The 13,283-nt window shown below is 33.9% G+C and overlaps 2 protein-coding genes and 1 long non-coding RNA gene across 4 annotated transcripts; 2 read left to right on the forward strand and 1 right to left on the reverse strand.

Moving 5' to 3' along the window:
* The first annotated feature begins 5,507 nt into the window (after positions 1-5,507).
* On the forward strand, positions 5,508-7,950 carry LOC120350061. Of its 2 annotated transcripts, none has more exons than XR_005570591.1 (3): positions 5,508-5,567; positions 5,671-5,745; positions 7,663-7,950. It is a non-coding gene; the product is annotated as an uncharacterized LOC120350061 (long non-coding RNA). The 2 variants fall into 2 exon arrangements; XR_005570590.1 differs by having other exon boundaries at positions 5,539-5,567; positions 7,679-7,950.
* Positions 7,951-9,582: 1,632 nt separating this feature from the next.
* Positions 9,583-11,494, forward strand: LOC120350062. Its single transcript, XM_039422157.1, has 2 exons — positions 9,583-9,940; positions 11,000-11,494. Exons 1-2 carry the CDS (start codon positions 9,593-9,595, stop codon positions 11,387-11,389), a joined length of 738 nt encoding a protein of 245 aa, XP_039278091.1. The 5' UTR covers positions 9,583-9,592; the 3' UTR covers positions 11,390-11,494.
* Positions 9,932-12,335, reverse strand: LOC111050564 (protein ANTAGONIST OF LIKE HETEROCHROMATIN PROTEIN 1-like). The gene is given in 3 exon segments (XM_039422156.1): positions 9,932-10,924; positions 11,693-11,823; positions 11,826-12,335. Coding segments are annotated over 3 exon segments (1,056 nt in total). The 5' UTR covers positions 11,935-12,335; the 3' UTR covers positions 9,932-10,108.
* Between the last annotated feature and the right edge of the window lie 948 nt (positions 12,336-13,283).

Genomic DNA, 13,283 nt, shown 5'->3' on the forward strand with positions numbered 1-13,283 from the left:
AGATCATCTGAAATAATATAATATGGTAATATATCTACCTTCAAGAATGTTGGCTTGCAGTCGGCTAGATTGATGTTTACGTTGAAATCCAACACTTCTTGGTAATGTTTGTCATAATATACAGAGTGATTATAAAAGAACTTTACAACTTTGAAAGCACATGAATTTTATTGAAATTACTTACAGAATTGAGAAAGGTGTAATTTTGTTACAAAACACTTCAAGTTTAAGGTGTGGGTGCTATTTTGGTACAATGTGACAGCCGTTGGTTATGCACATACATCCCACTGATAGTCGATTTCTTGCCACACTTGTATCAGCTTATCAAGCATAACTTGTGCAACAGCAGTGATCCGAATGTGATCCGATTCCGGAGGTCATTGAGATTGTCTGGTAAAGGCGGAACATAAACCTCATCCTTAATAAACCCCACAGGAAGAAATCCATCAGTGTTAAATCCAGTGAGCGAGGTGGCCATGCAATTGGCCCTGCACGGTCAATCCAGCAGAGTTGAAAGCGAATGTCTAGAAAATCCAAAACTTCTCCATGGAAATGAGCTGGTGCACCATCATGCTGAAAGTAAAAGGACACTTGTTCATCTTGTTCAGCATGACGGTGCACCAGCTCATTTCCACGGAGAAGTTTTAGTTTTGAATTCTGCTTTCAACTTCGCTGGATTTACCATGCAGGCCAATTGCATGGCTACCATGCTCACTGGAGCGATGGATTTAACACCAATGGATTTCTTCCTGTGGGATTTTATTAAGGATAAGGTTATGTTCCGCCTCTACCAGACAATCTTAATGACCTCTGAAATCGGATCGCTACAGTTGCACAACTTAAGCCTAATATGCTGGTACGAGTGAGGCAAGAAATCTTTGATCTGTGGGATGTAAGTCGCATTACCAACGGCTGTCACATCGAACCAAAATAACACCCACACCTTAAAATGAAGTGTTTTGTAACAAAATTACACCTTTCTTAATTCTGTAACTAATTTCAATAATATTTATGTGCTTTCAAAGTTGTTAAGTTCTTTTATAATCACTCTGTATAATAACACAATAGTCTAGCTCTTTGAAGTAGCAATATTCGACATCAATGTAAAATGAAAGAACATAATGTAAACAAAAATGAATGTATATGCAACACAGTATTTGAGTAATTTTTATGATTGTTCTGCTGGTTCTTAGAATTATTGGTGTTCTTTCATCTCATGTCTGCGGAGGCAAATAGCCAAATACAATACTTATTCTATATACTGGTAGTGCCATTATGTAAGATAGAATATCTATTTTATTAATCTGTATTATGTTATGGCAAAATAAAATGAATTTGAGTCAGTATTGACTAGATATCAGTATTCAAGATTATTAAAACAATGTCTATCAATTTGTTGATTATAAAAACATAATATAAGGTTTGCCCATCATCCATTCACGACAAATCTCAATCTGTATTGACTTGTCTATAATTATCAGCGATATACAGCCCTGATTTACTCTCAATAATGATTTTATGAGCTCTGTTCTCATCACCAGTCCCACGTTGGATAAGTCATGTTTGTGTCACATTATTTCTTTCAATAACGAGCTGCCCTGCTTGGCTGCAGTCGGTAGAGCATGAATTACAAGATATGTAACCCTTATTGTGGTTCTTAGAATAATAAATATACCAATTTCTTACTGGCTCGCCCAGGAGCTCCCGCAGTTCTCGGCTCTTGTTGGTTACTGACATCGGCTGCTCCAACAGTCCACAATTTCTGTGACTGATTTGTCAAATTCCGCAAATACAGATGCAAGAATTTGTGCTGCTACAACTTAATACAATGATTTTGAGATTCTTCAAATCGGATTTAATGATACTGGATAATTTATATAAATCTATGGAACGTATTATTTCCAAAGATTTGATAATCAATGCTGTATATCACTGTCTTAACCAACTTATTTGGTGAAGAATATAGTCGGATGGTAATCTTAATAATATTTCAATACTGGTAACTAAATAGATTATAATTAGATTGATAAGATTGTTCATGCATGGAGATAGGGAAATAAATGAAAGATACACCATCAAAATTTGACACAAATATATTACACAAAATATCAATGAATAAATAAACATGTAGAGCAACAAGTATAAAAAATAAAATTAGAACAAATATATCTATATCAAAAAATATCACAGATTAGCTCACTTATTAGGTTTTTTGCTTTTAGCACAAAAAATTACCATGTGCTTCTTAAATCATTGATCATTTATGCATTTAGATTATGCAGCTCTGTTATCGACTTGCTGTTGCTTGTCAAATAAAATCTCATATACCTTCTTTCCAAATTAATATAAATAATTTATTAATAAATTATAAATCTCAAATATATTAATATATATTTCTCAGGGCTAAAGGTCTGGCCTCTTAATTTCAATATTTGAATAACCTTTCGACGAGCTAGCTTTTTAAATCTTGTTTCACTTGAAGCACTGAGGGCACCCTAGATATATATAATTTCTTGTAACTATAACTCACGTGCTGAAATTCACAAGATGATGATGGCAATCCAAATTCTTCCATCGTCTCGGGTTTTCTGGTGGCCGAAGTCGTCCTCTCCAAGGGGATAAATAAATATCTGTATGACTTATGCCTTAAATATGGCCTCACTAAGTCTTATGAAAATTAATTGTTGAATTCAAACTTAAATCTTTCAAACGTACAATTATTAACAAAAAAGGGACTTGTGCTCTATAGGATTAGTGGCGTTCCTGGTGACATCTGGCAAGCAAGTGGGCTCTGATCTACCCCTATTCTCTATGATCATACTTCCATATTCCAAATTTGCATATTATTCAAATATTCAACTACTACGCCATTGTATAATCAAATAGTCTGTGTCAATCTGCTAGGCTATTACATATATATTATGTGTTATATTTTATAATCACTCAGATTACATTCGGTACATGAACTGAGTAGTGATAGCTTACTAATTCTTATCATTTATATAAATACTGAGGGTTATTTTTGAATTGACTCGTTTTTACCGCCAATCAGCCACTGCATTTTGATTGTCTCATCTAAAAATTACAAATGTATCCATGCGCCTGATAGAATAATACCATTGATATATATAGTTAGATGACTAAGCTATACTTTCAAGCATTTGGAAGCATGATGCCTCCTTCATTTCTTGTCACCATTGAATATGGGCAAGAAGTCAGGTGCCCAGACAGACTTATATGGGAAAACATTGACTTTCATTGCGTTACATCTTTCGACATACTTGATGGATTTCAATATATTTTTTTTCAACTTTTCATCATTTCCATTACCATATGATACAATGATTTGTTCATTGATCATTATTTTTAACTCGACCAAACATCTAATTTAATGAACCTACCTCACTACCGTACAGATTTTGATCCATTCTATTAGCAAATGAATCTCATTTTTACAATATTTTCCTATTACCATGTATTTTGGATATGGAAAATAAAACATTTATTATTGAACGCTAATATTACCGTATATTTTATTAGATGGCAATAATAATAAATCAACTGTTATCACAATATTTCGTGAAACTGTTTCCATTCATTTTGCAACTTAAGTATAGGTACTAACTATACTCTATACTCCTATATTTAATATAAGATCATAAATAACTACATATTATAAGAACGGGAAAAATAAAACAAAAATTATAGATCACTAATATTACCGTATATTCTATTAGATGGCAAATAATAATAAATTAACCATTATCACAATATTTTGTGAAACTGTTTCTCATTCGTTTTGCAACTTAAGTATAGGTACCTAACTATACTCTATACTCCTATATTTAATATAAGATAATAAATAACTACATATTATAAGAACAGGAGAAATGAAACAATAGCAATGATGAAGAATTTATAGACAATTTTAGCAAATAATATTTTTTATAATACAAATGTAGCATACAATATTTTCATAGTTCACAAAATATTACAATATAAGACAAATTAATGGAATGGAATATGGATACCTATATTGGATCCATGGAAATAAAATATTTATTATAATATTACCGAAACTTATATTTTATTACTTGGCAAATAATGATAATGAATCAACCTAAGCCTGCATGAAACATGACCGATGAAAATATAAAAATACTTATGTATGAAAAGAAATATTTTTATCTGGTGCATGCAGATTCATACATCCATAAGCACTGCATGAAACTACCATACTTTGAATATTTTTTATTGCTTCAATGAAAAAATATTATCATTTGAAAAAGGCTCTTTTTCTACACAGCGAATACAAATACCCGACTTCTTGCCCGAAATTTCTGGTAGCTACACTAGCACAGTGGCATCATAGCGGATATCGCTCTTCTTAATCTTATTCTCTATATCAATGGAATATACACACTTCCTTAATATTTTTATTTATTTTACATATTTTGTACATGCTCATTTGACACAATAAGTTTTTTTAAGTTTATTAAGTTGTTTTTCCATTTCTGGTTGAATGCTATTTGTTTACAACTAAAATTTGCCACAGGTGTCTGGCTAAATTTCAAATTATATGGCTTGATCAATTATTTAGGTTGCCAACCAGTAAGTATTATATCCTAACCTCAAATTTCATTATTTTATATAATTCAATAAATAGCAAATAAAATTCTTTTCTATTTGGCTGTTCGAATTGTAGACAGGATACCCATTATTATCTAATGTCTCACTTGTTGATATCGCACCCGGTGATAACAGAGCAGCTGTTTGCTAGAGACCTATAAAATCTTTCCATTAAGCGATTTTGCTTGCTATTCAAAATAATTTGTTATATAAGCGCCCCCGAATTTGAATTCAAAATATTTTGAGAATCAACAATGTTTTTAATACAAATTCTTCCTTTAACACATAAACATAACCTAAAATATCCCCCGAAAACAACTCACAGACTCTTTCTGCATATGCCCCATTTCTCATCAATACAGTAACAAGTTCCTTCTCATCAACATAAAAATATCATAAATATAACTCTTAATTCCATTTCTCCATTCTCTAAAAATAATACAACATTTTCAAATCTGCTGCTCAGCAGTGATACCAACTTACTTTCCACATAACAACAACATTTGATTTTTATACAATAAATCTCTTTCTAAATACATTTGAGTAACATTTTTGGGCTCATACTTCATTTACAATTTTTAGGTCTCTTATTCTAATTATATTCTCTAGATACAGGTACAATTTTTTGTTTTGCTATATTCTTGGTTTTGGCTTCATATGGTAACTGGTTTTGCTTGAGGTTTTTTGGTAACAACATATGAATAATAATAATAATATAAAACATCTAAATGAATATATATAACATTAATTGATACAATAAATAACATAAATAGTTTTGGGAACAATTTCTTTTTACAAACATATGTTTAAAGGGCTATATGCTTCTGATTTGGTTGGCATTGGCTAGTCTACAATTCCTAGATTTATACTTTCTACATCACAATTTGCTATCGATGCGATCCCAGTTAACCTAACTTCTGCAATTTTTCCATTTAAAGGTAATTATCTTATTTATTTCTAAATATCCTATTTTGTGGCCTTTTTTAAACGATGCATAGAGAGAAAACAAATAATTAAAAATTGTTCTTTGGTTTGTTGCAGGTATCTATTGCTTGAGCAAATTAAAAATCGAATTTGGGTGACATGAGGTGAAGATCCAATACCAAATTTATTTAGGTAGGTCAGTATTTTGTTGATAATATTGTTTTTATTCGTCTTCTTATCAAATTTACTTCAAATTCTATGATATGATTTGTAAAATTTTCTGGCTATCTGGTTTCTTCTTGTGTTTCTGCTTGTAGATATTGATGTAGGCGGCTAGGCTATCTACTATCGATTGGTGAGGCTGTCCTATTGATAATTTTTCCTACATAAATTTAAAGCCTCAGTATCTTATATGCTTCTTCAAATAACTCCTTGCTCCTTCAATAATAGTTTCTTTTAATTGATCCAAAGCTTTCCATTTATTTTCTTTCAATAGTATCCACATAGTTTCTTTATCAACAACCTTAATCATATCAGGAAACAATTTCATAAAACAAGATTTCTCATGGGCCATAAATTTCTTCAATAATATTATCCTCTTCATTATTTCAATAACATCACAATTTTTAACAAACATCACAGCCTTAATAACAAACAATTTCCCCATACAAGATTTCCAACAGTCAACAAATTCCTTCAACAATAACACGGTCTTCATTATAACATCAATAGCATCACTTTTCATTATCATCACAGCCATAACAACAAGCATTAAACAGTAATTCAATACATTCATCTCTTTAATAATATAACCTCTCAACATATAGTAGTCAGGTACTTTTGCTTCCTTAATACAATTCCTTATTTCTCTTGAACTTATTAACCACTCTCTGTCCTTCATTAATCTCCATAAGTAATCCACATCATTATTGTCCAGGCATGAATCCATAGTAGTTTTCCTAGCAGTTCCGGTTTTATTCCATTTATTTGGTCCATTTTTTTGGTCCCAAAGATGAGCATAACCTTTAAAGTGTATGTGCCGTGGATGCATGCAGTCAATCCCCCGTCTTCCATCCTGGTGTCGGTTGTCCAGTGTCCTCCTCGGCTGCTTGAACCGGGCATGGGGACTGTATTTGCGTGCATGGTTCCTCCCTTGTCGCTTCCATCTCCAGGCCTTGCGGTGCATGCTCCTTTTGTCTGGTAGTCCGTCCTCCCAATCCTCCATCTTAGGGTCCTTGATGTGCCTCGGTGGGATCCATTGATGCGGGTGCATAGGTCCTGTGCGTGGATCTGGTACATTGTCCATCTACTCCGTATTCACCAGCTCCTTGATTGCATGATCCTGGTGGCTGTTGGTGTTCTCCGGCGGTGATGGATCTTCAGTGGGGAACAGGATACTCAATAGGGGTTGTTGTTTGCGGGGTGTTTTATGTGCATGGTGGGCTGCGGTTTTTGGTGGTGGTTTATCTTGTGTTGGTTTCTGTGTTTTTTGTTGGTTTGATTGGGTCGCATGCTCTATTGTATAATTTGTACTTATTTGTTGTGGTGGTGGTTTATAGTTCCTGTTGTAATTATTATTATGGGTATATCCGGCATTAGCATTCAAATGGTCATGTTCATCATAAGAATTCTTTCGATTCACCGGTTGTGAATAATGGTTTGCCGAGTGGTTCTGAAAATTTCCATTATTTTTATTATTGCTCTGGTTATGTTCACCGCAACACTCAAAACGAGGCGCCATTTGGGAAGGATCATATGGCGGTGATTCATAGAACTGGCCGGCATACCCATTAACATTTGAGTTATGTTGATTTTGAATGTATGACTGATCTGACCAGTGATTTGGTATTGCCATCACAGATTGTATATTGTATAAATGATTTAACAGATGTTTACAACCGGTTATTGGCTGTGTAGCCAATGCTGTTCTGACTCAGAGAGGTAGTTTTTTCAGGATTATGTTTGCTAAGGCAGAATCATTAATCGGATCATCCAACTGAGCATTTTTCAATTTAAGTGTGGTAACAAAATTGATATATGTGTCATCTGTCCTAGTATTGAATTCACAAGATATGATATTGGCCAGTGTATCCATTTGTCTATTTTTAGGCCAATATTGTTCCAGGAAAGCAGTACTGAATTTGTCTAACGTCCTGAATTTGTGATTATGGATCTGGAAAAACATCAGAGGTTCACCGCTCAACAAGCTGGTCAATTGCGGTCACCACATATTCCAATTTACATCCATTTCATTCAAAACAATCTGCCACTGACCTTGATTCCTTTTTACTCTCTACGTAATTCCAGAATTGTTTAATATTGGATTTAATGTTGCATTGTAATGAGTCTATGTACCTCTGATAAGCTATATTTATTCCTGATTTTATTGATGCTCTTAAATCTATGAATTTGATAAAGTAGTATCTGGAGAACGATTTTTTATGTGCACACTTATTTTTAGATTTAATCATTTGAATTATATTCCTTGTATACCAAACTGGATACCTAGATTTGTATTTGGTAATTATTTGTTTTGATACCTAGTCTTTGTGCGACAACCTCTAATATTTTAATTCAACTAAGAGAGAGTTAGAATTCAAAACAAATAATTAATTTCAAAAAAGAATAAAACAATGGCAAGAATTTGAAAAGCAATTCATGATACCCAGTTCAAGAGTTGAATGAAACTGATGCAGTTGAAACTGTTTTAAGGATGCAGTTTTGCCATTGTAATTGAGAACTTATAATTATTATATAATTATAATATATTAGGAATTAAAATCATATAGTTATTTTTAAAGAACTTGCTGCTGACGATCTATTTTAAATTTGCAGTTTAACTCTAGTTTCATTTTGTAGGGTTGCTTGTCTTGAATTTTTAGCAAATAAATTGACTAAAATACCTTAGTCTGAATATAATTATAAAAAATGTATATTTTGTACAGCATATAAGATGTCTGTTAATAGTTTGAACAGATAATTAGTAGTTTTTGTTTTCAAAATTATTGTATGATAATAATCAGATAAACTATTAGTAACTGTCTCTTTTTGTTATCTTAGCACACTCCACAGTTTCAGGTCTCAACATAGAAAGATAAGATCTATCTAATTCACAAACTCTACAGAAAAGTTTTCTATCTGATGCTGACGTCACAATGGGGCGATATGGCTGTAGATGTTGGCTTCATCGACTTTCAGTATGAATATACAATGGGGCGTGTCTATTCTATAACTGGTCTAAGGTTTCAGCCAAGGTTGTATTACCCTTTTAATGTCGTTCAGCAAGTTTTCCCGAGGATGAGACCTAGTGCAATCGAATTTTTATATCATAAACCTACTATGTTCCAAATTCCGTGGAAATCGTTAGAGCCATTTTTGAGATCCATTGAACATAAATAACCAGATAACCAGATATGAAAATATAAACAGATATACAGAAATTGCTCACTTAATATAATGGGATAAGATTTTGAAATGTCCAAGTATCTTCAGAAATAAATAGTTAGTCCAGGCATAAATGTACTTCCATGGTCATTTTTTGTAACAAACGTAGAAGATGTCTCAATTGCTTTGTTAAGAATTTGTGTAGGGGTGAGGATTTTTAATATGTTTACACCTTAGAAGAGCTGAGGGGTCAAAAATGAGTTCCAAACCTTTCTTTCTGTACCTTTTTTGAGCATTCGTTGCCTGGACTACTTGTAGAATCTCGCCTCTCCCTGCTAGAAGCGGGGTTTACATCGGTCAAGTTACTTGAATCAAGTTTACTGAAGTCAAGTAACTTGAACAGTGTAAACGCTTCTTCAAGTGATTTTTACCTCGTTCAAGTAGTGCTTGACTCCTAGATTCAAGTGTCAAGTAAAAGTTGAACATGTTTGATTTTTGGAGTCAAGTTGGCTGCACTTGGAACAAGTAGGAAGGTCTCTTGACCAGTGTAAACACACATTCAAGTTCACTTGCTTCAAGGATTAACCTAAAAATCTAGTGTCACGTTGAGTGGTGTTGTTTTGTTATTGTTAATGTTAAAAGCATCTTTCTAAAAATGAGTTCAAAAAGTGCTAAGTGGACAAGTGATCAAATTATTGAATTCCTGGAGGTGTATGGAAACTATCCTGTACTGTGGAACTCGGGTTTGAGGAATTTAAGAGATGCCGGATTTAAAGGTTTGGTAGACCAATTGAAAACCAATTTTCCCGACATCACCTTGGATGTGGTAAGAGCCAAAATAAAACTAATCAAAACCATTGTCAGCCAAGAATGCATTAAAATTGCGAAATCCAAAAAATCTGGTTCAGCTGCAGATGAACTGTACGAACCTAAACTTAGCTGGTTCCATGCTGCAAAGTTTTTAATGGGTCGTTCGTCCAGCAGACCTTCTACTTCAACTCTGGTAAGTAAAAACTACATTTCTTTATGTCTACACATAATTTATTAATAAAATGCTTTTATATACTATGAGTTACATATTTACATACAAATATTGCAGTAATAGTATTTTAACTGAGTACCTTCAGCATACAACATACAGGAAAGGCTAACATATTACATTTGTACAAAGTTAAAGGCTGTTCGATGGTTGATCAGCACCAATCCACTTCCATTGCCACGGTAGTGACCCTTGTTTTGAACAGAAGAAATTTTCATACTGCTCTCTAAACTTTTTGAGCTCTTGTTTGTAAGCATTTGTCGAAGTCAGTTTCGATTTCCTCAACAGACATGATGTATTGAGAGTGGTGCGCCATGTGCCTGGTATGATTGTGCATGTTGTCATGTCTTCCACATCTACAGATGAAGGATGAAGGTAATATTTCCCTGATGATTTGCGTAGCCAGTTGTGAAGTGCACAACAAGTTTTGACAACCAAATCTACAGTTTGAGGAATCAATGCAATAGGCTGTTTGAATACTCTAAATCTAGCAACTAAAATGCCGAAAGCATTTTCCGAAACTCTACAAGCTCTAGAAAGTCGATAATTGAATATTCTTTCTGAAATTGTTAAGTTACGTTTGCTGAAAGGTTTCAGTATGTCCTTTCTTAGAGGAAATGCATCATCTGCAACAACAACCGCATTCTGTGGTAAATTAATGGTGTTACGTTCCATTGCAATGTTCAATGTTGATGCTTGAAAAACTGCACCATCATTTGACTTTCCATTAGCACCGACATCTATGTATGAGAAATTGTATTCGGCATCAACTAATGCGAACAGTATGATGCTGAATGTACCCTTGTAATTGTAGTAAATCGAACCGCTCTCAGCAGGGCACTTAATTTGGACATGTTTCCCATCAATTGCTCCTATGCAATTGGGAAAGTTCCACTGCACTTCAAATTTGCGTTGCACCAACTCCCACTCTTCCTTTGTACTTGGCACCTGAAAAAAATGTATTGCCTCAATTTTTTTCAGGATATTTGTATTATTTTGTACAGTTATTCTGTTTCATTTCAGGATAAGGAATTCCAAATTCTGCCCACACTTACTGACGCATCTGGGACTGACAATATAGAGGATGTGGATTCTCCAAGTTCTCCAATTGTTCAACCACAACAAAAAATAACTAAATCTCAAACACCTGGAATGCATCCTCCACGCTCCAAAAAGCAAAAAATATCCGAAATACGTGCTGTTGAACACATAGTTGATAAACTACATGTAATATCGCAAAACGTTAAGCCAGCTGGCAAAAATGGTTCTGTTAGACACACTAGTGATGAACTGTCTCATTTTGGAGAGTACGTTTCAGCACAATTGGGGCAATTAAACCCAATCGATTCTCTTAAGGCTCAAAAAGCTATCCAAGACATTCTTATAACTGCAAGAATGGAATCATTGAATTGAAACATGCAAATTCACAGATATTATTCACCATCACCAACCATAGCTACCTCTGTATCTGGATCTGACAGAACTGATGTGGAAGATATTCATCACCAAGAAAATTCAAACGACTTACTTTCTACTGCTTTGCAAACCAGTTTCTTACTAGAAACCGACAAAGAAAAAAATGATTCCGAAAATGTTATGGTTATGGAAGAAATTGTTGTTGACAACAATTGTGATTATGAAAGCATTTAAAAATTAATTGACATCCTACTTGTAACAGTAAACATAATTATAAAATATAATGTGTTTTTAGTTTACCTTAATATATTCTTCAAGTACTTCGTAAACCGCTGCCAAAACTTCAGGTAGGAATTTGCTGATTGTACTTTTTGGCACTCTGTATAGATACTGCAAAGAAGTGAAACTGTCACCAGTAGCTAAATACCTTAAGTTATTTCAAGTCTTGTTTTTGCCGGTATTGCTAGCCTCAACATTGTATCCTTTTTTGTAATCTTCTTTTCAACCAAAGACAAAAGTTCATCAAACTTTTGTGGTGTCATTCTTAGGTGGTTTCTGTATGAATCCACGTCCTCTACAGCTAATTCTCTGAGTAAGCTGTTTGAGGCTCCAAGTACTGATCTATGACTAATCCAACTCCGTACCTACCCATAATCTTCCTCTTCTTCTTTTAATTTTTCTTAATGCATTTTCTGTAATATTACTTACTAATGGTACTACCAGTGCAACGACTTGACGGAGAGCATCAGCTACATCATCAGGAGTGACGGCCATTTTCACTGCAGACAACAACAATTATTACACAAAATTATTAGGAATGTCACCAATCCCTCCACTTGAATTCAAGTTTGCAAAAATCGTTCATATAGTGTAAACACCAAAATTGATTCAAGTTGACTTGAATCAAGTTAACTTGATTCAAGTAACTTGACCAATGTAAACGAGGCTTCTCATATGGCATGGGGAGCAGCCTACTGCACCCATCTAAGAAGACTAGAAGTTAAGTATTAAAAAAGCAATCTTTAAAGCTGGCTTCCGTAGATGTTGAAGATATCCCTCATCTTTATTATTTCAGGAAAATAGAATTTTACCCCTGAAAAAATATGAATAAATGATAATATACTCATTTATGCTTATAAACATTTTGTTTCAATTTTCACAACAACTTTTCATTCTCATAACACGAGATAATATGCAGCTACATTTGGAATCAGAAAAGTCCAGCTGACGAAATCCTTCTCAACAACAAATTGTTTTTTCTCAGCCCAGGTAATTATTTATTGTGATTTATTACAAAGAGATTTTTTCAGAAGATATATTCTTCCAGCTGAGAAAAAGAATTTAGAAAAATTCTCTCTTGAAAATATTTATCACTAGCTGTCAGGCTCGCTTCCCTCGCCATATCCATGTAGCCAGGGGGCTCCGCCCCCTGGACCCCCGACTGGATCATCCAAGAATGAGATCAGCAGGCTCACTTTGCTCGCCTGCATTTTTCATTTTTATCATGTGTTAGGACGATCCAGTTGGGGGTCCAGACTGAACGGATATGGCGAACGAAGCGAGCCTGACAGCTAGTAATATAATATTCCCAGGAATAGCTCTGATTTAAGTAGCAGTGCCCAATCAATTTTTCCGAGATAAATGCATTTCAATCTTCAACTTGGCGCTAACCTAACAAAGTCAACTCAACTTAATGCCAACCTGACAAAATTATTAATTTAGTTACCAGTTAACAACTGTTTCGAAGAGGTACTCGATCTCTCTAGATTATAGTTCTATATTAACATAATATGGTATGGCCTTTTTTCAATTATAATTAAGAGAATAAGAAGAATATACATGCTAAAAGACGAGCTTTAAACCCTTAAAAAACACCCTTAGAGTTAAAATA

Source organism: Nilaparvata lugens, chromosome 2, assembly GCF_014356525.2.
Source record: "Nilaparvata lugens isolate BPH chromosome 2, ASM1435652v1, whole genome shotgun sequence".
NCBI classification, from domain to species: domain Eukaryota; kingdom Metazoa; phylum Arthropoda; class Insecta; order Hemiptera; family Delphacidae; genus Nilaparvata; species Nilaparvata lugens.

Bases quoted from the DNA above. Each gene is read 5' to 3' on its own strand.
- LOC120350062 (XM_039422157.1), top strand. From the start codon at position 9,593: ATGAGTTCAAAAAGTGCTAAGTGGACAAGTGATCAAATTATTGAATTC. The intron at 9,941-10,999 runs GTAAGTAAAAAC...GTTTCATTTCAG, and splicing joins GACCTTCTACTTCAACTCTG to GATAAGGAATTCCAAATTCT.